The sequence below is a fragment of the Castor canadensis genome, chromosome 2 (assembly GCF_047511655.1).
Source record: "Castor canadensis chromosome 2, mCasCan1.hap1v2, whole genome shotgun sequence".
NCBI classification, from domain to species: Eukaryota; Metazoa; Chordata; class Mammalia; order Rodentia; family Castoridae; genus Castor; species Castor canadensis.
In genome coordinates, this window is record NC_133387.1 from 202347248 (window position 1) to 202375145 (window position 27898).

General features: G+C 37.2%; 1 protein-coding gene across 1 annotated transcript in view; it reads left to right on the top strand.

The window, feature by feature from the left end:
- Sesn3 (sestrin 3) overlaps positions 1–27898 on the top strand; it is a 55665-nt gene that overhangs the window by 8993 nt on the left and 18774 nt on the right. Inside the window, exons 2-4 of the mRNA XM_020186973.2 lie at positions 21385–21450; positions 23078–23275; positions 24661–24843. Of these exons, the coding sequence (XP_020042562.1) occupies positions 21385–21450; positions 23078–23275; positions 24661–24843 (447 nt within the window). The remainder of the gene's footprint in view (positions 1–21384; positions 21451–23077; positions 23276–24660; positions 24844–27898) is intronic.

A 27898-nucleotide genomic window follows, 5' to 3' on the forward strand; every position in this document is an offset into this window, starting at 1 on the left:
AGTTGTATTACTCTGTTATAAAAACCATCATTCCCTTCTTACCTTCCTTGACCACATGAACACAGTGGCACCCAAGCAGACTGGAGGTGTGGTTCAGGCAATACAGCACCTGCTCTGCAAGCATGATGTCCTGAGTTCAAACCTCAGTCAAACTCCCACTCCTCCCCCCGCCCCCGCCAAAAAAAATGGCATTCAAGAATATGTCATCTAATAAGTGACCTATCCACATTCTCCAGAGCTGATGAAGGCAGTGCCTGGTGCAGGGGTGCAGAGACACTTGACTGTTGGTGTTGGGGAATGATACGAGAGGAAGGGAATTCAGTAGAAAGTAACTTCTGATGAGCAGAAGTGATGGCTGTCACCTTAAAGATGGAAAACCAAGTTATCCCAAGTCTTTCTATGGGGACGAGCATGAGTCAATGACTGTCATATGATACCATCTGTCTGGGTTGCACATTTATCAGAACATTGGGATGTGGTGAACTCTAATCATACCCAGAGTCAGGACATACCCTGTGCAAGATGCAAGCCCTCTTCACCCAGAATTTCAGTGAGAGGAGGCATTTGAATAATATATGCTTCAAATTAGATTGATGGGGGTGTTTTGACCAACTAGTGGAATTACCTATGGGAGAGTTAAATGCATACAACCCCTACATCAATAGAGGTGATCTTTCTTTTATCTTGTGAAGTTATCACTAACCTAATGCACGGGGTTTTAAAAAACAAATTCTTTTGATGTATAAGCAGCCATTAATGGAAAATACTTTGATAAGCAAGGGCATGCAGAGCATTTGTGTTTCTTAGTTTCCTTTGGTAGTCACTAACCAACACCTCTGCAGTTTTATTTTACTTCCTTTACTGATTATTAAGTCTTTCTTAAAGTTATCACAGGGAACATATTGCTCACAATGGAAAATGGAAAGAATTGACAATGAGCATCTCAACGATAACTTTATTTAATTTCAGATATTTATAGAAACATTGTATTTTTGAAAATACCAAGGAACTAGTGTGCTACCCTAAACGTGCCATAGTGTATTCCATCGTTGATTTTAGAGCACTACCAAAATTTGAACAAGTTGTAGCAGTGTACATTTAGTAATTGTCACATTTATAAACCACAATGCTACTACTCATAAAAAGAGCTCTGATGTCACAGATTGGTGTCATTTGTCCTCTAACTCCTGACTTGTACATCACTTTCTCAGTGACAGTTGTGCATTACAGAGCCAAAGGCAGAGAGGAAGGTATCATCATTATAAAGACCGTTTCCTTTTACTCTACTGTGCAGGCATTTTAATGCATTCTGTTGTTCATGGGTAGTTAACTATTTGGCAGGAGGTACTGAGCACTTGAAAACAGCACTTGTAATGTGCTGTCTATTGCAGACCAATCAATTCAAGATGGATTGCTGAGATGAAGATGTAAGTTGGTGGAAAACTATATTGGGCTCACAAAATCTTGATACATATTTTTCTGGAACATACATGATCCGTAATTACAGTTATTTTTAAGAAAAACATAAAAGTACTAAGATCCTCCTCACTGTTTTATAGTATTTGTTTTTCAAGGTCACTTGAAATCAGGGGGACAACCATTTACTACTGGTCAGGGTATTATTTCTGACTGCAACTCAGTAGTTATCCAACCACTGGATGGCAATTTATAGGAATTAACTTGGTTTTGACTGAAATTAATATCCTTTCTAAATTGCTATAATTAACTGTCCTCATGTCCCCAACAGAAAAAATATTTTGAAAATTACTCATTTGAGGAAATAGTAAAATATTCATTAACAGAGAATAACAATTCCAAAGGCCCCACGAGCTTGCTCAGGTTCTGCAGCATGTCCTAGATCAGCAGCATGAGCTTCACTTGGGAGCCATTAGGTTCTCAGGACACCACCCCAGAGCTGCTGAACTGGACATCATGGGGTGGTATATTCTGACCATCTTCCATGTGACCCTGGTGCACTCTTTAAGAGTTGAGACCCAGGGCTCCATTATTAACCATGGAAGTATAAATGCTTCTACAAGTGGGAATTGTTTATATCCATTTCATCTTCAACATGCATTGTTTGAAAAATATGGTTTTAAAATAGGAAATTAATCAGTACAAAACCCCTAGTGTTTACAGATAATAACAGCAGGGCCACCTGCAAAATAAGGAAGATTCCTTTGCCTAGTTTAAAAATATAACTACAGATTTAAGACATTTGGGTACAATATATGCCACCTTTAGAAAATTATGTCTTATTTTGTTGCTGTTAGATTCTGAACTTTAGCTTATGGAAAAAGAGATAACTGGGTTTGGAAAACTTCATGATTGAAATCAAGTGGAAATTTCTCTTGCAATTATTTACATAAAAATAAGTATTTTGATTTAATTTTTTGTGGGATTGGGTATTGAACCCATGCCAGGCAGGCACTCTACCATTTGAGCCATGGCCCCAGCCCCTTTGGTTTTGTACTTTGCTTTTGAGATAGTCTGGCTGGCCTCAGACTTGAGATCCTCCTCTCTGCCTGCCAGGAACTTGGGATTATAGGCATGATAAGTAATTTAGTGCTAACATTAGCTAAGATAATATGCTAACATCAGTAGACTCTGGTGGCTCTTTCCAGTTTAGATTATTTTTATTTCAAGGAAGATTCATATTTTAAGCTTTCATGGAGAAAAGAACATTTGTTCTTAAATCAAAGGAGAAATCATAGCATTGTCCTATAGCCAGATTTAGGTTTGATGCATCCTTTTATTGCTTTGAATCCTTAGATAAGATTGAATATGTGTATAAGCAATGGGTATACTTTTTCACCTATGGTAGCTTCCTTTCTCTTCAATTACAAATGGAATATCAGAAAGTCTGCAAAGTAAAACGTGTATGTGTGTCCTAGACAAGTGGAAGATTGCTATTTGAAAAGCAAAGATTATTTAAGTTTGCTGGAATTCTTACTATGGCAGTCACTATAAGTAATTTTATTTTGTTGGTGGCATCTAATTTTTAGGCGGTAGGTGTTTCCCTCATATTTCTTCTATTTTAGCACTAAAATTTGCCTGTGTTGATCTTAATCAGGAAAAATAACAGTTTCTATTGAATTGCCCCACCTTACTTCCAAATTCTCTATTCTCTTCCGACTGCTTTAGTCTAAACTGTGGAGAGTGATGCTTTTCTAGTGACCATTTTTCTATTTTCTGGGGGTAAAGGGTTAATACAGTACCTTAAATAGAACTGTTTCCATGGCAATGGACAGTCAGCTTTTGACTTTGAGTCTCATAAAAAAGGAAATTTAGAAAAGCATTTTCATGGTCTAAAATAGCAGAATGGCAAAAGTAAGGTATGAGAATACTTCCTGTCAGTTATTGCATGGCTGATTCCGCTAACAGAATACATCTTTTTTTACACAGCACTTTATCTGAGTATGTTGAACTGCTACACAACTCCTCTTAATTAGGGAATGATAATTATTGTCTTCAGATTGATAGAAAACAAGAAGCTCAGACATAGCTCATACTTGAGAACAAAGGTTGCCTAGCTTTAGTCATAATTTTATTCTTATAAAGAATAAAAATACTGACTAAATCATGGGTCCTTCTTGGTTATATTTAAACAGTATCTGTAGAATATTGGAAGGAACAACAAAGATTAAAAATAAAAGGTTAACAAATTATGCCATTTTTTTTTAATTCTACAATTTGTGGTCTTGAGGTCATTTACCCTGTTGAAAAGACTCCCTGGCAGTCTGCCTCCCTGTCCCATGCTGCATCCATACCCACGCCACGGAGGAGGCAGAGCATTGGTTCTACCTGTGCCACCTCACCTTCAGTAACAGTGCCCCAGTGAAGCTGCCTGTGTGTCAGATGCTCGATGGAAGACCACATTGTCATTCACAGTCTCTAAAGATTATTGCATACTCCTGACCAAACTATGCCTTATCTTAGAGTAGTGTTCATTTCCAGTTGAATCAGCTCTCAGCTTTAAAGTGTCATCAGTAAATGCTTAAATCTCTGATGAGGGAATTGGGTAAACAAATTATGGTCCTAAGTACAGTGTAATACTGGAAATTGTAAGGTGTATGTGTAGAGGTGGACAAATGTCCATAGAGGTTGGATGGAGAAGGCTGGTTTTGAAAGTACATGAAGTTTTTCATTTTCATTTTCAAAAAGACATACAGAAGGATGGACTCCAAAATTAACAGTGTTAATTTCTGGGTGGTGGGACATTAGATGTTATTTTTGACATCTACTTTTTTTTTTTTAACCTGAACATGTATTTTATAAAAATTTTAAAAGCAATTACAGTTTGAAATAATAGAGTAAGAACAAATTATGAAAAACAGCAAATGGGATGATTAATTGTGCATTGAGATAAAAACAAGTGCTCGGGGTTTAATAGATGCCTATGGTAGCTGTGGGTAAATCTGGAAGGGAATGGTAATGTGTGTGTGCATGGCTCTCAAAGACTCGGGTGTACACATATGTGTACACAACCTGGAGATCAACAAAGGTATTCAGTTGTCTCTGTCATATCCTTGATGTCATCAGTCTGCTTGTGCTAGGATTTCTCTTTAGAACCTGATGTACTTACTAATATTTCTTCAGAAAACTGGTGTATCTCCTTCAGAATTTTGAATTCATAAGGGAGCTACAATTGTATTGTTCTACTTTTAGAGTACGATATATCATAAGACTTGTTATATAAATTTCAGCAATTCATCAAATATTTAATTTGAGCATGTTAATCTACAGATGTTGTCTATTAAGACCTAAAATAGAAAAAAAGATAGTTACTTTGTAAAAGTTTAACTTTAGTTATTTGACTCATATACATATTGAGTATGTATGAGTATATATAGAATACATATATTGTCTTCAAGAGAGATGAATGTTTTGTTTTGCTTTTGAGTCTGGGTCTCCCGATAGCCCAGGCTGGCCTTGAACTCAAGGTCCTCTCACCTCAGCCTCTTGGTTGTAGGATTACCACCATGCCCTGCAAGGATATAGTTTTGATGATTTTTTTCCTCTACTTTTAGATATTTTTTTAATTTAAATTTTAATTTTTGAAACTGAAAACACATGCTACAGATAACATTGTAGATTCTATAACCAGTCATTTAATGAATTATTGTTTGTTAAGAGGCTTTATGTGGTAACTTTATTTCCCATTTTTAAAAGTCTGGAAATTCATTGAGCAAGATATTAATTAAAGGACTACTGTGAACCAATTGATACTTTTTAAAACCCAGTCTGTTCTATAAATCTTTTCTTTAACTTACTAGATAATATTTAAACATTTTGGCTAGTTACAGTATATTTTATAAACTCAGTGTCTTGTATAGTTATAATAATATCAAATACTTAGATAATATCACATTATTTTAAGAGCTTTACAGGTATTTGTTCATAGAATATTCTCACTGCCTATTATGATAGCCTTGTATTCACTCCACTAGTAAAAGGATTCCCAACCAGAAGTCCCAAGGGTGGCAGATCAACACAAATTGCATAGTCACCACATCTGCTTATAACCCAGGGGAAAGAGGACACTGCATGCCATGCCAGGCTACATGGAAGTCGTCATCAGAAGCAGACTAAGCAGCCAGGAAGTAGGAAGCAGGCTTTGTAGTACCAAGAGGGTGAGCTATCCCGTTTTCTGTAGGAAACTGTGATTGGCTTGTTTGAATAATTGGGCCGGCAGTGGACTGCAGCCTGCTATTGAGGAATATGCATGAAGTGCAGTTGATTCACTTGATAAGGAGTATTACTTGAACAGGGGCCTGGTCCTCCTGAGCAGGATGGGAGAAGCTCTTGCAGTGGGGTGATTTGAAGTCCTCCTGATCTTGCCTGATATGAAGGCAGCACATTACCATGAGGCTTCATTTTAGGCTTTATTCCACGCTGCCCTAGGGCTTATGCACTATTCTTATCTCCATTTCATTGACAAGGATATCAGGTCCACAAAGTAACTTGCTCAAAACTATGATATCCATTCCTCCCAATAAATTCTTTGATGTTTGTCTTTCTTCAGCTGAGATAGAAATTACCAGTATGCAGAAAGAACAGCAAGCATATGGAAATCAAAGCTTTACCCCCATTTATATTTCATAATAGAAATTAACCACCTTAGTATTTTTATTAATAATTGCCAAGGAGTTTTCATGCAGGTGTCCTTATGATTCTATTTTCTTTCTACTTATAAGACTGCAAACTCAAAAGTAGGTAGATACATTTGTTTTTCTAGAGAGTTGCTAGACATAGTCTTCGTTAAAAGAGGTGAGAGATTCAGCTTTCCTTTTCTAAGATCCTTTAAATTAAAGCAGAAAAATTAATAAGGTAATTTGGGTTTTGTTCTAGTACATAGGGAATTTCTACTGGTTTTCCTTTCCAGAGGCCAGTGTTTCTTTGAGTAACTTAGCTGAGTTTCTTATATAAAATACCTTTTAGTTGATACAAATTTTGTTGGCTGGCTTGATTTCAATATTTTGGACTTTGCAAAGTTGATTTGTCATTATTGTTTTTTAAACATACTTTTCTACATACCAGGAAGTAATTAGTGACTATCTGAGATACATACTCTTTTTTCACTCTAATGGTATCAGACTGTATCATCATTTCTCAGAATAAAATTGGATATCTTTTTGGGTGATTTTAGTTTTCGAATATTAAAACTAATTATAAGCTGCTTAAGCTAATTCTGCTTTTGTTTTACTTTTGCTTTTTTAGTATGGACAAAACTTTTACATAGGGAAGGCAAGTATTTATATATAGAATATTACTTATAATGAACTATATGTCATAACTAAAGCAGATCTTCTAAGTTTGAGGGGTTTTTTTTCATTCCTTTTATCTTGCCTGTGAACTTTGTCAAATTAGCTTTTTAAAAATGAAAAGTTTAAATCTATGAAAGATTTTCAGTGTAGGCTAGGTTTCATAAGATCTGTACTGAGTGGATGTGGTGGTACAAGTGTTGTGCTCCAGTTTATGTGTTAGGGACACTTTCAGCATGGCAGGTGCATTTTAGCTCTCTTGTGGGCAATTTTGGCCGTGAGGAATGGTAGGTGAGTTGAGAATTGCACCCAGCTGACCTGGACTTCACAGTAACACACAAGCCACAAGCATACCTCAGACATCTGTTGTTGTCCTTAGTTCCCCAGTTTTGAGAGCTCTGTCGGCCCGTGTTTAGTTTTTCCATCCAACATCAGATCTTCCTCCTTCCGCTTCCCAACTCATGATTTGTAGCCCTCCCTGCACCCACTTCTATAAACAACCTTTTCCAAGGTAAAGTGTCATATATACTATAATATTTATAGTTCTTTTAACTACCTAACCTGTGTAAAACTACCTACCATTTTTAGTAAATTTTTGAAAATAATAAAATGTATAACTGATGGAGTTTTTTAAGTGTTAGCCTTTAACATCATATTTTCTTGGGCCCTGTGGTTTTTATTACATGAGTTTTCATGCTGCAGTAGTCTTTTTTAGAGGTACAGATTTTGTGTTACAGCAGAATGACTGATACTAAAACGATTGTCCTCATTTTTAATTTAGCCTTGGATTTTGCTTAATGTATTGTAAGAGCGTGATTTTATTTAGTAAGTGTACTAATTATAGATGTGATAAATTAAGTGTTAAGAATTCAGTGGGTTTTTTTCTATTAGATTATTGTAGGTCACAGGTGTCTTTGAAGTTTGTCACCTGTGAGGGTGCTATATGGAAGTGTCATGAATTCGTCCCCTAAATGCATAATTAAAAGCATGACTGATTATTGTGAAGCTATTAAAATTTTGCTTTGGGGAAATTATGGAGGAAAAATATAAAATTGTATAAAATTGTGACCTCTATTTACTAAATTTTTTTATCTGTGTCCATATACATACTTAGGAAACATTTTGGAATCCACATGTTGTCTTTGTATGTCAGTATTATAAGGATTTTTATTTGCTCATTTGTATTTTCTACCTTGAGGAACTGTTTTTATAATCAGAAAAAAAATTACAGAAGAAAAGTACACACAAATAGGTGTTAGGGGGTATAGTCTAAGAATAACTTCATTTATTTCTTAATGAAGGTCTCAGGAAAGCATGATCTATAATGAAGGAAATTAGTAATTCTTGCCAGAAGTGGTTCCAGCCAAACTTCATGTACCACTACTTCTCATTCTGTGCTCACTGTGTTCTAGAGACAGTGCTAGGGTTTTTCTTCATGCTTCATCCCATTTAATCTGCACAGCCATCCATGAGGTTGAGATGTCATCCCCTCTTCATGAAAGAATGTGAAATTAATGCATGCTTGCTGGTTGTATGCTGTACACGTTGTTGCCTTTTATAAATTTCTTTTCTTCTCTTGGAAATGTGTGCTTTGGGAACATTTTCATTCTTTTTTAAAATTAGTAATAAGAACACACCATCTTGTTCTCTAAATCAGAAAAAGCATGTTTTCTATAGAAGTCCGTTTCTATGAAGGATCCCGTTGTCACGCAAGTTTTAGGAATTTATATTTCATTTTTTTCCAGTACAGAAATAAGTGTTATTTCGGTGCTTATTAATGAAGTTAAACTGGTGCCTTTTCCATATAGCAATCTTACATGATCGCTTCATGCTTTTCTCCAAGGAATCAAATACCGTGAACAAAATAGAAAAGAATTTTGTATTTATATGTGCTGTATGCAGTACAGATGTCTTGGTGTGTTAAAAATTTTTAAAAACATTTGCCAACTAACCTCTGATTAGATCATCATATCTGCCCTCCAAACTGTTGTTAAAATAATGTTACATTATGGATGAGAATAACAGCTTTGCTTTGGTGAGTGCATGTCTGCTCTTGATCATAAGTGAAGTCACTATTGGATTAGTCTTTAAGTCCTCTAACAACTGTCACTGGACTGCTTTTGTTGGTTCAGAAATGTGGAACTTAATCTTAGGCCTTTACCTCTCATGTAACTGTGCTGAAAAAATACCAAAGTTGTTGCTAGCATAATATTTGCATCTTAAAGAACTGATCATTTGGGATGCTTTAGAAAGGCTGATGTTAAAACTCAGGAGTATTTGCAGTGGCGGTTTTTGCCCATTGGATGCTTCTTTGTGGAACTAAGCTCCCATATCTGGAGGAAGCTGAAGCGTCCATGTGAAGGAGGAGTAAGGCACTCCAGCCAACAGCCAGCGCCTGGTTCTGGTAGTTACAACCACATCTGGTGCACTGGCATGCGGTTCTTCCTTTGAAAGAGAAAAATACAACTTTTGGAGACTTCATTTTAGGGAAGGAACAGCTACATTTGAAGGCCTGTCAGGATTATATGAACTCCCTAACAAAAGTTATGGAGTTAAACTCAATATATACAGACCAAGTAATCCTGGAGTTAAAGTTCTGTAATATATTTTTAATGGAAATATCTGAGAACAAGTCTATATATTGTTTTGTGAGGACTTTGAAAAATCATTTGTAGTAATAATTGTAAATTGTAAAGATTATTAACTTTATAAAGATCATGTAAAAGACTATCCTCCTTTATATAACATCTCTTATGATAATCTCTAGATTTCTTTGGCAAAAAAAAGAAGAAGAAGAAGAGGAAGAAGAAAATAGTTAAGCGCCATAAATCCTGACAACAAATAGATTTTTTTATTTTTGAGTTTTTTAGAGTGTAGTATATTTTCTAGACTGGATCATTTATAGAGAACAAAGAGTATAGAACACTGAAAACAATCTTAGACATATTTAAAATTAAAGTCATTCTGTCATAAAAATATAGGTAAGGTGTATATCTATAGCATATTAGATCTCGGTTTTATTACATTTTACCAAAAATCCAGAAACCAAGTTTATCAGTTTATTAATAAATGAAAGTGGTTATTTAAAAAATTCTAAAACTTAGTTTTAAACTGGCAAAAATAACAGGAAATTTATTTTAAAGTGTTGTACAGCTAATTTTGTTTCTGTACACTTTCTGTCAGTGTTTAGAATCTCACAGCATTCTGTATAACCACACAATGATAATGCAAAAAGGGGCCTCAGAGATTGTCTCTTCCATGTTTCAAATGGGAAAGTTAATCTCCTTGTAGGAACTAATCAGAATCTTTCAGTGGTCAAGAAGGGAGAACTATTCTTTATATCCCCTTACTCAGCATTCAGTCCATAACATTCTGTTTACTGTTGTTTGAATGTCTGTGTCTGGTTGCATTGACTGGATGAAGCAGCTTTCCTACTTTGTACATCTTAAAAGAGCCATTGTGTAAGCTGCATCTGCATATCCTGATTGGTTGGTCTAGGTCTTTGATTGAAAATACGTCTTTATGTTTGCATGCCTCGCGGTGCTCTGCTCCCTATTAGATGTCCTTACGCTGCTTACAGTTGAAGAATGCTCAGATCACATGAACAGTGTTACATGAGTTAACAGAGAAGCTGTGGCTTTACTGTACTAGCATGGAAACATTAGGTACAGGCTAAGGTTAAGATGGAATAATGCAGAGCCTAAAAGTACCTGAGTGGTATCTGCATGCAAGCTGGCCTGCAAAGTGGGAAGAGACAGCAGCAGAATGACAAAGTACAGAAAGTCTTGTAGTTAATAGAAGATAATTACTTTCACATATCCTAATTGTAGCATAATTACAGCTCCTTTCAATTAAAAACTACACTCTGAGAATTTTGTTGTCAAAATAGGAATTCAAAGTCTTTAGATGTGAAATAATTCTATTTAATTATTTGTGTGTGTGTGTGTTTTAGGAATGGCATGAGTTCAGGCTGCCAAAACAACTTTTAAGGTGGTTGTCTGAAAAATACTAATGTCATTAAATTTATAAGAGGCTGTGTTTATACAGAAATAGCATGTTATCAATCAACAATAATTGGGCACCTGATCAAATTAGTTGTAAAGTAAGAAGGTACACAGACTTGACTATAAAGCAACATTAGGTGGCATATGAATGGAAACCACAGAGAGGAACGCTCACTGCTGGCTTGAATGCCGCAGTGTAGAGGATGTAGGACCTGACTTGCACCTCTTGTGATGAGTTAGCATCGGGTACATAAATACTAAGGCTGGGAGGCATTATTTCAGGAGCAAATGAGCCAAAGCACAGAAATGCACAGGAGTGTCAGGGAATCAGCGCACCATGGCCGCTGAAGGGTTCACTTTGAGAACACCTAGGAAACAAAGGTTGGAAAGCCAAGTTAGGGCCTGAATGTTGGTGATCTTACTTCTCATCTGCTGTTCTTTCTACTGGGAATAAACTGGGAGAGTGGTGGTAGAAATGGAAACCAGAAATGGAACAGAGCCTTGTGAGTAAGTGAGTAAGTGGCAGGGTAACACCACGTGAAGCTGATGCTAAGAGTTACTGAGTTCTATGCAGAACAGAAAGTTTTGTCCTTATGCAAATTAATTAAGTCTTGATTCGCAACAGCCAGTACTTCCATCTCCTGAAGCTCCTATCCTCTAGAGGCTGCCTTTTACACACGTCTCTGGATTATCAGAGCAGCTTACATCCATGCCACACCATTGTGTTCATTTCTTTTGTATTAGTTTGTGTCACCATTTTTTATCTGTCAGTCATCCAACTCAGAAATCTGTGAGGCATCCTAGACTGCTCTCAGAGTTTTAGTACCCTCATTTTCCTTCACTCAGTTCTGGTGCTTATTCTGTCTCCTAAGTAGTTCTCAACAATTCCTTTTCCAAATCCATACTGCTTAGTTAATCCAAATCTTCTCTCCTAGGTAAGTACAGTAGGTAACCCACCGGTAAGTCTTACTTTCCCTATCCTTCTCCTGTCCCACTCCATTTTTACCAGATGTGAGAAAAATTTTCTTAAAAGACAAATATCATTTTACTATTGTTCAGTGTTTATGTGACATCAAAACTCTTTAGTATGCCATCTATGATACTACTCTTGCCCTTGTCTCTGGTCTTACTTTTGAGAACATTTCAGGGATTCTGTAGAACAATATACAGTTCTTCAAGCCTGTCATGCTTTTGTATTTTCTGTCCCCTTTGCCTGATATGTCATGTTCATAGACTTGGCTATCCTTTTCTAGGTAGTCTGACCAATTTCTATTCCTTGCTAAAGATTTTTCTTATTTGGAAGGTCTTTTTGAGTCGTACTCTTTCAGGCAAAGTGAGGCATTCCTATTTCGGTCACTACTGTTAAAGCTCCTAACATGTATTTTAATTGTGCATCCATATTTATTTACCTGATGTTTCCTTGACATCAGTACTTATGCTTTGTTTGTCTTTGAACTTACAGTACTTAACCCCAGTCTATTCAGGCTGCTGTAACAAAAAAACATGGATGGAGTGACTGAAACAAAAGACCTTTATTTCTCACAGTTCTGGTGACTGAGAAGTCCCAGATCAGGGTACCAGAAAATTTGGTGTCTGCTGAGGGCCCAGGTTCATAGGAACCTGTCTTGCTGTACCCCTTGGCAAGAAGGGGCCTGGGAGCTCCCTACCCTCAGATCTTTCTTAGTAAGGGCACTAATCTTATTTATGAGGACTCCATCCTCATGACATGGTCTGCTGAAGGCCCTCCTAATACCATTATGTTTGGGGTTAGGATTTCAACAGATGAATTTGGGGGACAAGACCAGTCCATAGCCAAGCTTTGAAAACATTCTGCTAAGTGAACCAACTGTTACTGTCTATAAAGGTTACAGTATTTAATTTCAGTCATAACAAGGTTTCTTCATAACACAGTTTTTCTCATCTAACTTGTGTTTTAAATTACCAGAACTTTAAAATTCCTGTCACATGTCACCTTGCTAATCACCTTTGAAAAATTGCCTTTAAAAATTTCAAACTGCACAAAGCAGTAGCATCTGAGGATATGTTCTTGTATGGCTGCAGTGCCAGCATCAAAGCTAACTAAATTAGCAATAATTGCTTGGTATCACCTAGCAGACCAATCTTTTTTTCTTTGTTTTATTTTGGGTTAGTTTTCTTGAGACAGGGTTTTGTTATGTAACTCAGGCTTGCCTTGAACTGTCAGTCTTCCAGCCTCAGCCTCCCAGGTGCTGGGATTACAGATGTGTACCACCACACTGACTCTATTACCCCATCTTAATCAGTTTACCCCCACTGCTTAATGTGTTTTTAGAACTCACTTTCCCTAAACTAGGTTTGCTATAACGTTTGATAGCTCTGTCTTTCTAGTCTCTGTTAGACTAAACACCTTTACCTGAGTGAGTGCCTTGGGTCAGCCATCTGTAGAATACATCGTTCCATTGTCCCTCATGTTGACATTTATCTGTTGACTAACCCCAGTATTGCCTGTCAAGGTCAGGACTCAAGGTTCAATGAGTTTCAGGTTTAAGTTATTTTTGGTGATCCTTTTCAGTCATCCTTTTTTTAATGGCCTTTTAAATTGATGGAATAGATTTTTAGAAGTTGGATTGCTGAGTAAAAGGATAAATACATATGTAGTTTTGCTAAACATTTACAAAATTCTTATCCATGGGACATGTTTGGGTTTGCATTTTCACAACAATTCTTTGGAACCCTTGTTCCCCTAAGCTCTGTTAATTATAAAATATAATATGTTTTACTATATGGCAGGGCTAGTTCTCTTTACCTACTGCTCTTTTTACAGGTTTCTCTTGATTATTCATGTTTAATTGATCGAAAGCATATTTTATAAAAAGGAAATGAACACTTATATAAAACCTTTTTATAAAAGCAAGAAATATTCATTGTTCTTAATATGAATGTGAAGCATAGCAATTTTTTTTTACAAGTGCCTGAAAGACTTTAAAAGGACATATAATTAAAGGAAAGAGAAGCCAGACATGGTGTGACATGCCTGTAATCCCAGCTACTTGGGAAGCAAAGTCAGGATGATCTTAAGTTTAAGATCAGCACAGGCAAAGTTAGTGGTGAGAACCTGTCTCAAATCAAAATAAAAACAAAAGTATGGAGCACAGCTCAAGTGGTAGAGTGCTTGCTTAGCATGCCTTAGACCCTGGGCTCAATCTCCAGCACCACCAAAAAACAAAAGGAAAAGAGAATAGGGAAGTACTGGAAACAATTATTTCAATCTGTGGTTTCAATTCTGATTACAATCCGTGCTAAACTTCTCCGTGTACATCCGAGGCTCTGTTGTGTCTGCAGTTTAGGAACTAACAAGAGAGCAGAGGCAGAGTCTGGGGTACACACTGTACAGGTCAGATCTATTTTCTACTCCACGCAAAAATTAAAACAGTCCCTCCAACTAGGAATACAAACTTTTGTACTTCTTTTACATTTTGTCATAACTGAAATTTGGTGTAACTTAGTGTAAAATCAGGCCTTTTGATTTGCTCAGTTGTGTTGTTGGGAGGCTGTGTGAAAGGGACTTTTTCACTTGAAATGAGGTGAGGCATTCTTGTTTTTTACCACTGTGTGTGAAGAGTATTGGTTTTCACATGACTAAGTGCTTGTCATATGTTTTGTAAATCTGTAGAGACCAAATGCATTTAATATATTTTCCCTGATTTCTCCAAGTCAAGCAAATGACCTGCATTTTGTTTATTCTTGTGATTTGAAAGATCTGAAAAGGACCCTGCCATTCTGTTTTCACCAGAATAACCTAAACCCTTTGATTTTATTAGTCAGCTGTTAGATGCTGAATAAACAGGCTTGATTTAAAACTACTTTCCCTCGAGCCAGCTTAACTACACTCAGCACCTTTTTTGTTTCTCCAAAAAGACTACTAGCTTTCAAGCAGCTACTGAATATAGGATTTATGTAACTGTGGTTATCTCTAATGCAAATTTTATTTTCTAAAACTCCCAATTTTAATTTTCTTATCTGGTTGGGATATCATTTTAATAGGGAGAGCCTTCCAAGATCCAAGGTAAAGTTTTATTATTGCGCAATACAGAAACCTTTAAAAATGTAGAAATAAAGCCTTTTACAATACTTCTGCGGGACTGGATTTTGTAATTAGTGGTAGAAAAGTATATTGGCTATATGTTAGTATGGAAGCATTAAGTTAGGTGGTAATTTCAGGTACAAAGACTTACAGCTCTTGCCTCATTTTCTTGGGATGTCGCCCCCAAATTTTAGTAGAATATTCAACAAGTGTGTTTTGTAGCTCTACATCTGTAGAGAAAGTGCTTAACACTTAGAAGTTGGTAAAGGAACCTTTGCTGTGCAAGATTAGCATCCCAGTGTGCACTGATATCACTGATATCTAAGGAGGGAGAGCAATTTATGGAAAACTGAAGGTACTATTTGTTTTAACATAAGGAAATAGACAAATGGGAACCCAGAGGAGGGGTAGATTGATGTTTGGGACTGCATTCAATTTGAGAACTTAAAGTTCACAAAATGCTCTTGTCTATTCAAGAAAGAGAGAAAGGATGGAAAAGCGTGTAGCCAGATTCCTGTCTCCTTAATTCAAATTCAACAAATATGTGAGAAACTATTATTTTTACCTTGTTGTACTTTGATGTTAGAAATTGATCCTACTCCTTAAAGAGCTTGGAGTCTGAAAGGAGTGATAAGATAATGCTAGACCTAAATTTTTTTCCTTGCTAAATGACCTTAGAACTCACTTTTCATGGTATTCCAAATGTCTTAACTTTTTAAAATAGTCATTTGGGTTTTTCTTCTAAGGATGGTAGTCACTTCCAGGGAGTGACTGATGAGTTTTCTTATCAAATTACCAACCCATTACCATTAATCTAATTAAAATCTTTTTGTCTCATTTAGGGTTAGAGAGTTTTATAGCAGTTTTCTTGTGCTCTTGTCCATTTGCTCTTTCCCTGTGAAATATACAGTGTCATAAATTTCTACAAAAAGTCACTACCTGAAATGACCTGTCAAGGAATGAAAATCATGGCACCAGCATTGTGTCATAGAGTAGAGTCACTTGCTTGTCCCTATTATTTTGCATTGTTTCTGCCAAAATGGGACATCTATAAACAATAATAGGAGAGTCCACACTGAAATTTACTATTCATGTTGACAATTACAGCTGGCTTTTGTTGGAACCTGTGCTTTTTATTGAAGATATTTTTGCCATTGCATATATGAAAAATGTTGACACTATTAAACATCTTTAAAAATTATGACGTGAATGTGCTTTGTGGTGTCAGATTTCACCTTACCAGAATTTTTAGATACATTAAGCAAATTTTTTAAATCTAAGTATGTTTATGTAAAACTAATTACACATTTGCTATTAATACCGTCTTCTCTAGAGATAATTACATATGCAGTTTTTACAATGTAATGGATAGAAATGCCTGATTTTTGCTTTTCCATTTTCTAATGCAGTAAACTAAAGAAAAGATAAGTGAAGAATAATTTATTTTAGAGCATTTAGTAGCTTAATATGAAGTAATTAATTCTCACTGGCAGTCAGCCTTTTAGGGACAAGTAATTTGTTGGTTACTCTTAAAGACTCATAATTTTAAAAGTTCCTAACTTTCAAGTATCTTGATTTTCTATTGGGATTAATTTATATAAAGCTTAGCTGTTAAGAGTCAAAATAACTAATTTTAAAAATATAACTCAATATTATCCTTCCAATGTTTTGTTTTCCAACAGGAAAACTCTCAACCGAGTAATGTCAAGCATAACTTCTAGTTATAATAAGGACTCTGAAAGAGAATGTTCACTAATGACAGAACCTCTTAGAACATACAAAACTCACACTTGAAAATATGGCTTCTAGATTGAAGTGATGGCATTTTGTGGGGAAAAACTAAGCAAATTCTGACTGTTATGGAAGGTACTTGAAAACAAATCACAATTAAAGTTACTAATATTTAAAATTTCTTAAAATAGTTCCATACTCTTATTTTTTAACATTGAGTCAACTTTCTGTTCTTTAAGTTATATTATTGTTGTACTAGGAATACATTGTGACATTTACAAAAGTTCTTACAATATATCATAGTTGAATTCACCCCTCATTATTCTCTTTTATCCCCCCATATCACTTGAGTTAACTTTCTGAATAATTTCCTTTTGCCTCTTTAGTGAACAATTTCAAAGTTGTCATCAAATTAAGACTGAAGAGTGGTATGTTCCAACTTTTCTATTTTTACACTTCCAGGTCAGTTTTCATTTCTGCAAAGTACTGTAATACATACCTACTGTGTAGTGCTCCGTCCTGAGTTTGCAGCCATTCTCTTGTCTGCGTTCTCAGTAGGAGAGCAAGGCTGTGAAGCAGTGCTGTTCTGTAGAACTCACGATAACGACAGAAGTACCTCACACAACCCTGTCCGGCATGTACACGTTGGCCACGTGTGGCTGTTAAGCACTGCAATCGAGGCTCTAATTTTATTGAATGTTAATCAACTTAAACTTAAATGGCCACACATGGCCAGGGGCTGCTGTAATGGACAGTACAGCTAGAGGCTCAAGGGCTTGTTTGCTGGTTGTGGTTTTCACAGAAGCTCAACTGGAATTACGATGTAAAGGCCATTGTGTGAAATTCACTAGTGTGATCAAATATTTTATTCCCGAGAGTTAGGTACTTAAAGAAAAGGAAACAGGACAATTTTTCTCCTCAAAATTAGTGCAGCCGCAGGTTATTTTCATTCACCATATACAACAGCCCTTCAATTTTTGTATTCATGTCCCATCTGAGGGAAACAGACCTATTGTAGGGTTTTTTTGGGTTTTTTTTTTTTGTCACTGGGGAAAATGGACAGAAGAAAAAATTTTAAATACCTTCTTCTGCATTGTGCTTTGCATATTTTACATTTTTAGGTGTTATCAGAGCTTCTCAACAAGACAAAAAGCTGCACCCTAGGATTGATGTTATTTTCAGTTGTGAGGAGAGAATATTTCTCAGTGTGAGGAAACTCTTGAGGTTGAGAAGCAGCTGGGGAAGGGTGACTGAAAGGTTTTGTTGGGAAAAGGCAGTTCCCAACAAATAGTTTGATAGTTAAATAGTTTGTCAACTATTTAAATGTTGGCTTCTAGAACAAAGACCTAAAAGATCACCCTGGGAGTCTCAGCCAGACTTACTGCTATGCTGGTGGTTTTATACTTAACAAAACATGGGATATTAAGGGGCTAGGATTGTGTCTCAGTGATTCTCAAAATGCGCCAAAGGCAGACTTAAAGGCAGAGCACAGCCTGGCTTCTTGCTCTGGTGTGGTCCTGTTTGTATCTCAGACTCTTGTTTTCCCCTACCCGGCTCCACCATCCTCCACCAATATGGTGACTATGACTTTCACTTGACTGTTGTTTGTGAAAGCCATGTAGAAAATACTCACTTGAGAGCTGATATTTATGAGGAAAGCAGCTCAAGGGACATGTAGGAGAAGGGGAAAAGAAAGTGGTCAAGGAAGTTAGTGGGTTTGGTGGCTCCTGAGGAGGCTGAGAAGGGCAGAGTCACACAGGTGAATCTGAGTTGGAAGAGGGTAAGACCAGGAGAGTCGCAGCTGTGTATGAAGAGGGCGCTACCTGGGAAGCAGAAAGTGAGTGGTGCTTCCCAGAGAAAGTGGGAAATCTGCTGTAGGACAGTGCTTAGAGTTGGCAGTACGTTACATACTCAGTTTTGCTCCAAGAGTAGACCTCGTGCTTTTTACAGAGACTGAGTGGAGAAAGAGAGTCAGTCCTCGATACCTTTCTGAAGACTGTAATGTAAGCAGAAATTGAGAGGATGAATGTTTGGAGGTGGCTCTATCTGGGTTTACTATTCATTTGGTTGAGAGTGTTTCTGCAATTACACAAAAGTAGGGGTGACCATCAAGCTAGTAACTCTTTAGTAACTTTCAAAAAGGCATAAAAATGCCCTGAGATGTGATTTAAGAAAAAGCCCAGTGTGGTGCTGAGGGCAGCACCGTCTGGTCTGATAACCTTCTCTTGGCTCTTGGATATGTCAGCACTGCCCTACTGCTGTGGTAGCCACAGGTGCCCGTTGAGCACCTAAGTGCAACTGGTATGATTAAAAATTGTGTTTTTAACTTTATTTAAAGTTAGTCTCATGTGGCCGATGGCTGTCCAGCTGGGCAACAGCAGCCTACAGACTTCAGAAAACCATCAGAGGAAGAAGAAAGGGGAACCTGGTCACAGATGTAGGTGTCTCCAGTTCCAGAAAGTATTTTGTCGGCAAAATAACAATTTCAAACATTTAATGGTAAAGTCAGTTGATAAATGTGTCAGCTCATGATCTTTAGAAACAAATCATACTAGTCCCCTCTACACTTTAAAAGATTGTGGATACTTTCCCGTTTTCTCGAAATTTTATGTATTTTCTTATTTTAGAACTTTTCACTAACTCGACATTTTTCTCCTTGAACTTACAGTTTTTTCCTCAGTTTCTGTAATGCTTCGTTCATTTGAACTGATCAGTTATCTAGGAAATTGCTTTTCACATACTAGTTCATTAAGTCATAGAGAAAGTGAAATTTTTTTTCTTTTAAAAAAATTATTTATTTATTTATTTATTTATTTATTTATTTATTTATTTATTTATTTATTTTGAGACACAGTCTCACTATGCAGCCGGGCTGGCCTGGGACTTGTGATCTTCCTGCCTCAGCCTCCCAAGTTCTGGGATTCAAGGCATGTTCTACCACACCTTGAATTGTATTTAATAAATTTTATTTTCTATAATTAAAGAGAGAAGCAAAGGGAAGAAATCTGCTGTCCTCTTTTAACTTCTTTTTCTGAAAGTACTGTTAGTTGATGTAGACAAGATGTGCCCATGTTAGAAATCCTGAGTTAATCCATTTCACATGCAGCCCTCAAGGGTTCTTGAGAGTTTATCACTTTATAATCTAAGTGCCTAGTTCTTCATGAAACCTAGGCAGTTTGAGGTTGCCATGATGTAACATGTTTATTTCAGTAGAACTTTGGAAATTGATGAAGGGTGTGCCAAGCTCAAGAGGGTTGAGGCCATGCCTGTTTTCCTCAGCTGTGTCCTCAAAGCAGTGTCTGGTCAGGCACTTAAATTGTCGAATGCCTGGCTGTCTACTCTCGCCCCTTTATTTTGTAACTGCTTCCTAGTGAAGTCAGAGGTTTAGAGGCTCTAGATAACAGTTTGTTGTAAGGAATGAAAAAACACTCAAGTTACCTACTAATGGGGAGGGGAGGGAATGAAGGCAAATGACCATGATTGGGCATTACTTTTTCCAGGAATCCATAGAAACTCGGGGGGGTGGGGGTGGTTTCTCCCACAGAAGCAGGTCTCTGGTAATTAGCTGATGCTTTTAACCGTTTTGCTGCCTTTGCTTCTGAGTGGCACTTTGTCTCTCCTCAGGATGCATTACTTCACATTAACTCTAGTACTTAGGTTTGAGAGAATCCAGCTAATTACCTTCAACTCTGCACAAAACTTTTACATCAAGTACCCAGCCAGGGGCTGCAGGTCAGCTTCCATTTTGATTGTCTATAATCTTAGTCTAATCAGCTATGGCCAGGACACAGGTTTATGTGACAGAGATATGGCCATTTTCAGGTAAGGAACCATCTGTTAGGTTCTTAAGCTTAAAAGTTTGCTCAGGTGGGCGTGCAGCCCCTCAAGCTTAGCACACATTTCCAATGGACATGAGCTCCCATATTCCTCAGTTTTCCCATTCCATCTCTGTGGCCTTATGACACATGGCATAGTCCAGATTTTTATTTTACAGCTTTTAGACAGCTTCTTTTTCAGAACTTTAGAATATTACTTTTATTGTAGAAAAGTAAGTGTCTGTTTTCCCCATCTCTTCTTTTGGCTAAGAGGGAATTCAAGGCAAGAGAGCCTTCCTCTGACATCCCTGGCCTAACCATATCTCTGGAGAATGAAGCTGTTTTTGATTTGAAGTTTCCTGGTTTCTTTATAATGACACTTAAATAAGGACACCAAAATATTTTCCATTTAAAAATTGTAACACACACTTTTTAACCTTAAAAACGTAGCCCTCATACATGCCATTTAGTAGTGGAGTAGGAAGTGGAGCGAGAAGAGTGACTGTCCTCCATTTCTTAGAGCCAGTTCCTCTTATTCTTCTACTTTTACATTTCTCTTAATGTTTAAAGCCTTTTTATTAGCATGTGTATTGCTCCTTCACTCAGAAAAACCCCACAAGTCAGGGAGTTGCATGTAATCCTCTTGAGTGTAACTGTTTCTTTAGCTTACATATTGTCTACCTAGTATGCTGTCAGATACAATTTTATTATGAGGTTAATGGTTTGCGATCATGTCAGTGGACCAAAATCCATGGTGATACAGACCATGACTGAGGGATGATATTTGAGGGTCCTTGCCATGACCCCAGTTTGTCTCTTTATCTCTCATCCACACAATGGTCTATGAGTTTTCTTTGACCCAAACTCAAAACTCATTCTGGTTTCACATAATCCTATTTGATTGTTTGTTCTACTTATTTTAGTTCCTTAGTAATAAAAGTATATTAATTTAACTTTCTTAGAAACTCATCATTAATACATAAAACTTTTTTTTACCAAAAAAACAGGATAAAAGAATCAGAGTATCTCAACCCTTGACAAGAGGACCAAGTGCCTTTATTCCAGAGAAGGAAGTAAGTTCATCTGTCTTAAAATGCATGCAGTATGATTTAAAAAATGGAACCTTATTTTATCAAAAAATGTCTCCATTTTTAGTATGGAAGTAAAAATGTGTTTTGCTCTTAAGTTTCTTATGTGTCAGAAAACCATGGATATATTTTCTTCTTGGCTCACTTAGAAATTTGAGTGTGTCTTCTTATTTTGATGACTTTCTCATTGAACAGAATGTTTCCCTGAGAGTGGCAGATGGGGTGGTGACTGCAGTGGAGAAGCCTTGTGCTCTGTTCCCTCCTGTGGCTCTCTTAGGATAGATGTCCTGAGGCTCCATTTCATAGGACATGTTTGTAGATAGAGCTTTTCAGGACCTGATGCATCATGAGATATATATAATGCATCAAGGTATCTAGTTACACACAGGAAACTTTGCTGGGGAGACCTGTGAAAACTCACAAGTATTCCATCCTAACTGCATTGGGTTCGTCTGGATCCTATTATATTCTTAACTATCATGTTGGTCCCTGTAGATAACAGAATAGGGAGGGAGGAGGTAGGTAATGAACTAAAGTGAAATTGCCACTTTTTCTTACACCAGTATAAAACATTTCTTCACAATTTGGACTTTTCAAACACATCTCCTTTGAGATTCAGTTTCTCTTCGTCAAGAGTGTGTTTGTATACTTTGCTAGCTTTTCAGAAGAACGGGGAAGCCAGCTCTGAAGAGTAAGCAGTCCTAGAGCAGTGAGGGTCTTTGGACAGCAAGAGGTCTAGGTTCTAAATCAGACTTTGCTATTAGCTGGGTGCATGAGCTTGAATTTAGTCTCACCTCTAAAGTAAGAACCCTATTAATCTTAAGTCTAGAATTCTGTAATTCTGAAGTACAAATAAATAATAAACCAGTACTAGAATTATCTATGGCATGCCCATCAGTTCCCACGCAGCTGGTTCCTTCTGCAAGGTGTTAATAAGCTTTTTACACCCTCAGAGCCAGGTCTTGGTGTGGTGCCCAAACTGCCATTGTGTATAAAACTATATATAAAGAATCTATTTTTGTGGAAGCTCTGATTCGTAGGAGAATGTCCATTCTAGTATATTTCCTTGATTTTAGTAAGTAATATGATAGGCTCAAAATAGAAAGGACAGTATTCTGCTGTCCTTACTGATTTTTCATTTAGCACTTTCTTACAAATTGTCATGTTCCTATGTCCCTAAAAAGACTTCAGAAAGTTTTTTTCATGTTAAATAGCAAAAACAAGTGGTTAATTAAATTGTGAATGCAGGTGATCAGATGCTGCTGCTTTTGCCCGATCCAGTCTGGTCCAACAGTGACCAGAGAAGTGAGCTCTGAAAACTCCTCCTCACTTGCCTGGCAAAGCCATGGAAACTGCTGTTCCTCTGTTCTGTAGCTGCATGCTTAATGTGTTATAATTCAACTTTTTAATAATAAGTTGTGCCTCAAAAGCAAAAAATGAATGGTACTTTCTTTTTTTCAAATTTGTTTCTAGTGTAAGCAACTGCGTACTTCCAATGGCTGTTACAATCTCAAATGAATATTCATTTTGTTCAGTAGTGTCTACACTCAGGTAAACCAAGGGCATGTTTAAGCCACAACAGTTACCTTATTTTGTATCTCTTGGTTCCAAGGTTTTCCAGACAGACACCGTGGATGAACGAACAAACTTCCTTGTAGAAGAGTACTCCACATCGGGGCGCCTGGACAACATCACACAGGTCATGAGCTTGCACACCCCGTACCTGGAGTCTTTCCTGCGGAGCCAGTTTTACATGTTGCGTATGGACGGGCCCCTCCCCCTCCCACACAGGCACTACATCGCAGTGATGGTAGGTGCCAGCGGCCCTCCTGCCTCCTGTTTCCATGCAACACCTTCACTAACTGTCCCTTCTAAAAAAACTGCTGTGTCTATGTATGTGTAGAGATAAGTATAATTTTAGACCACTTGAGATACAGAATGTTTCTCATTTAATTTTCAGTAAAATAATTTCTGTATTTAATATCTAACGATTAAAGATGTTTGTCCCAGAACGTCTTTATATATCCCACAAATTTGGTTTTGTCCTTTTATGTATCTTTTCATTATTAATAAAAACAGTTGTTTGTGACATTTTCCTTGGTCATTGTTTTATGCATGAGGACAGTCACTAATTTGATTAAATAAAAGGAAAGTATCAGCAACCAGTAGTGGAGATTCTGAATAAGAGAAGAATAATTAAGTGATATAGCACTTCTGAGGTGGTTCTTGTTAAAGACTGGCCAGCTGGTCCATGTAATCTACAAGCGTGTGATGGGGTTGGGAAAGAAGGAAGCTGGGATGATAGGCAGCAGGAAGGAGAGAAGTAGAAAGAAACTGCTACAGCAGCTACAGCTGCTGATGGAGCAGCCTAAACACGGTGCCATGCAAATTGGAAGAGATGGGGAGCTGTGCTGATAGCCAGGACAGAGCACTTAGTTCTTACCAAGCTCAACTTGATTATCTTTTCTATATTCTCGCTAAAGTTTTAAACAACAAACAAGCAGCATTCCATGCTTTATATCTGTACTTTCTGCTTCAGGTTTATTTGAGGTTGGTGATAGTCAGGCTAGATATAGAATGCTCAGAACCTAAGAAAGAACAGAAGTACAGAGACTAGAAGGAGAAGGACAGTGTTACTTTACTGGGAAGCAACCCTAAGAAAGCAGAGATGAGAAGTCTGTTCTGCCCAGGTTTACTGATCGGTAGCAGCAAAACCAATTCTGGCTATAGGAGGGGATCAGTAAGCTTCAGTGTCAACTAAGTGGGGTGCTGTGACCAGGTGTGACTGATACACATTCATCTTAAAGGGGGTAAAATAAATGCCCAAATTGGCATGAATTACTAGAATGCAAGTTAATGGAATGTTATTGTGCTTTAAATAGAATATAGTATATCTTTACCATAATGAACTGGATATGTATTTCCTTAAAATAGCTAGGTAATCGATACCAAATTCTGTATGAAAAAGTAATTAGCTTCATGTGGTAATTACTTGCTTTTACAAACCAGCTTCATGTATCGATTCAAGAATCTACTGCAGTATTATGATGACATTTTCAAAGATTGAAGATTCTGTAAAAAAAAGTTGTTGGTTATAAAAATTATTAAGTACATCTAAATTATTTATTTGTAAACAAATAGTGGTATAAGACCATCACAATTGTTTATCAATAAATTCTTTTCTTTGTGCTTTAGGCTGCAGCTAGACATCAGTGTTCTTACTTAATAAACATGCACGTGGATGAATTTCTAAAGACTGGAGGTATTGCTGAGTGGTTGAATGGTTTGGAATATGTACCACAAAGACTGAAAAACCTTAATGAAATAAATAAGCTCCTAGCACACCGACCCTGGCTGATCACAAAAGAACACATTCAGGTACTAAGTGTTTCTTTGAAAGAAAAAGGGAGATTACTATGATGCTGAGTTAATTTTTTAGTTAAGTATTTTCCTCACAGAGCTAATTTTAAACACTTGCATGTAATAAACTTGAAAAATACCGAATACTGTATGGCTATGTATAGAAAAGATAAATTTGGAAAGTCAGTGGCTTTGAGTGTAAATGAATACTTATCCTCCTTAAGTGATCATTGTTCAGTGGTGCTACCTACTTTGTTCAGTAGGTAGAACAAAGAAAGTTTACCAGCACGACAGGGGCCTGGGCTCTGATTAACTTCTGTGGGCCTCAGCGCCCCTCCCCCCCACCTCTGTAAAGTGAAGGGTCTACTCTTCTAGTTTTAACATTTCGTAACTTTAAGATTCACAAAAAATGATTTTGCAAATAAAAGGCGATTTGCCAGCTGGTGTCTGAGTGCTTAAGTGCCTGTAGAAGTAGCGCATAGATAAAAACTGGAGTGTGATGAGCTGATGAGCTTGAATGGGAGCAGCAGGTTCCTTCAGAGGCTGCCACATGCTTCCCTGTGCTCAGCACATGGTGACTGTCCAGTCTAGCTAGCCAGTTATTTTAAATCCCTGCTTCTCATGCACACAAGTGTTCTTGGTTTGGTTTTGGGTTTTTGATTTCCCTCATCAGAACACATTTTTGTTTGTTATTTGCTCAGTTGTTTAACCAGATAGAGCTTATGCAATCTGATTACTCTTACTAGGTCTTGATGATCTTTCTAGGAACCTTTCAAGCATAAGCTGTCCTAAGGTTTATGTTCTGATTTGATAAGTTAGGTAGATTGAACTATTCAGTATTTTTATGTTATATCATAATTACTTTGTGCCAGATACTTTGGTGAGCTAACAAGAAAAAGACCTTGCCCTGGAGTGTGCATGGAGTCTAGGGTAGGAGAGGCAGTGGGTAATGACAATGATAGATAGCACAGCTGTGTGTGCTTGAACATGACTGGAGAGAATGGGCTGGGAAGACTTTTAAAGGAGGCACATTGAGCTAGGTCTTGGAGACTAAGGGGAGCTCTCCAGTTCAGGAAGGCATTTCATAGAAAGAAAAAGTCATGAAGTGTTAGGAGAGCAGCTTCAGGCTACTAATGCACAGGTGTATGTGTATGTGTATGTGGAGGAGAGATGGGAAAATGAGAAGAACTGGGATCATAGAGTGTGGCCCAGTAAATACTGTATTGCATAATTTGTGTTTTATCCTCAGAAAGCTATGGTATCCAGAGTTGTAATATGGCACATCATGGAGTATACAAGACAGTCCTTCAAAATACTAGGAAATGTGTGTATGTGTGTATTCTTACCCTTTTAGATTTTTGTATTTGTGTATTGTATAATATTAGTATTATGGTACATGAAGGTATCCTATGTAAAATGCATTTTATACATCTATATTAATAAATAAATAAATATGCTGCATGACATCATGGGGAGATGTCTGACCGGAAGAACTTGGCAACCAAATGATAGAGAATTAAGAATCATTCCAAGTTTTTCTGCCAAGTGGTAATAGAAGCATACTTAATGACACAGAGTATAAATTGCAGGTGGAGTGGTACAGACTAGAAGCAGGCCAGTCACAGAGCTGCACCTAAGAGATGATATTTTTTAATAGTACTGGGCCTTAGAGCATGTTGGGCAAGTGCCTGCCCACGGGAGCCATGCTCCCTGTCCAGAAATAATGTAAAAAAAAAAAAACCACACAGAGACAAAGAGAAACAAGACTATAGTAGTTACTATAGTAACTTGAGAATAAACAAGACTGGGTGACTGGACGAACAAGACTGGATGTGAGGGTGGAGAGGAGGACAACTCTGAGACTTCTTCCTGGGGCTGAGAACAGAAGGTTATGACAGCCACAAGGTGATGTCCAGTTACTGAAGGAACAGATGTATAGTTCAAGATAAAGGTGGTAGAAATAAAATCAAATAACACAGGGCAAGGTAAAAGAAAGATTGTGATTAGAGTAGGACAAGCCAACATTCTGAAGGTAAGTTGAGATGAGGAGGCTGGCTGCAAGGGAGACAGAGAAAGATCCACTTCTGGTAGAAAGAACACAAAAAAGTGGGATTGTTGAGAGGAAGATAGGAATTTCAAGACGGGAGGAAGTGAACAATGTCAGCTCTGAAGAGCACATGGGATAAGAACCATGAAGAAATTGGTGTGGCCATTGGGGAGGCCATGTGCATGACCTTCATGAGTAACTTCAGAAGTTTGGTGAAAAATTAAACCATATTATACTGTATTTAAAAAGTGGAAATGAATCTGAGGTGAGAAATTTACAGATGATGAGTGTTGGCTATTTTTTCAGATGTAATGATAGCTCTGCAAAGACCAGCCGAATTTTTGGACTCTGCTGGTTCTTTTAGAAAGTTCTTTGACAGTATTATTAAAAAATCATAGCAATGTGAGCACCCATTGCCCTGAAAATCCTGTTAGGAAATGTTTCTAAAATATGAACATAGCTACTACAAAGAAGCAATTTATCATACCAAATAAAACAAAAATTAGGAGCAATTTGACTACCTAACAGTACAGGAATGGTGTAGTTAGGTATGTGCATTGATGTACACAATGTAAGGCCAATGCTTAAAAATTAATATACTGAGGATGTGGCTCAAGTTTACAAGGCCCCGAGGGCAAACTCTAGTACCACATGGGAAAAAAAGACAGTGTAGACACATGGAGCATGAACATGTCAAAATACCAAGTTTAAAAAGCAGAAAAATAGGTGTATATGGTTGTAATTTTATAGTAATGATTATAAAAATATGTAACGTTTTTATTAGTTTGGTAAAACTTGACTGATTTTCCCTTTTTCCTCTGAGCTCTTAGTTATAAATTGATGTGTATCTGTGCATTGTTGTATATGCTGTTGAACAACAGAGAGCAAAGCAGAAGAAAGCAGCTTGGTTTTTGCCTCAGCAGTGAAGTGAGCCAAGTGACAGAGACAGGGAAAGACCCCTGGTGGGGGAGTAAGCACATGAGCTTATGGGAAAGAATCCTGATGGATTTATTGAGGGACTTTACC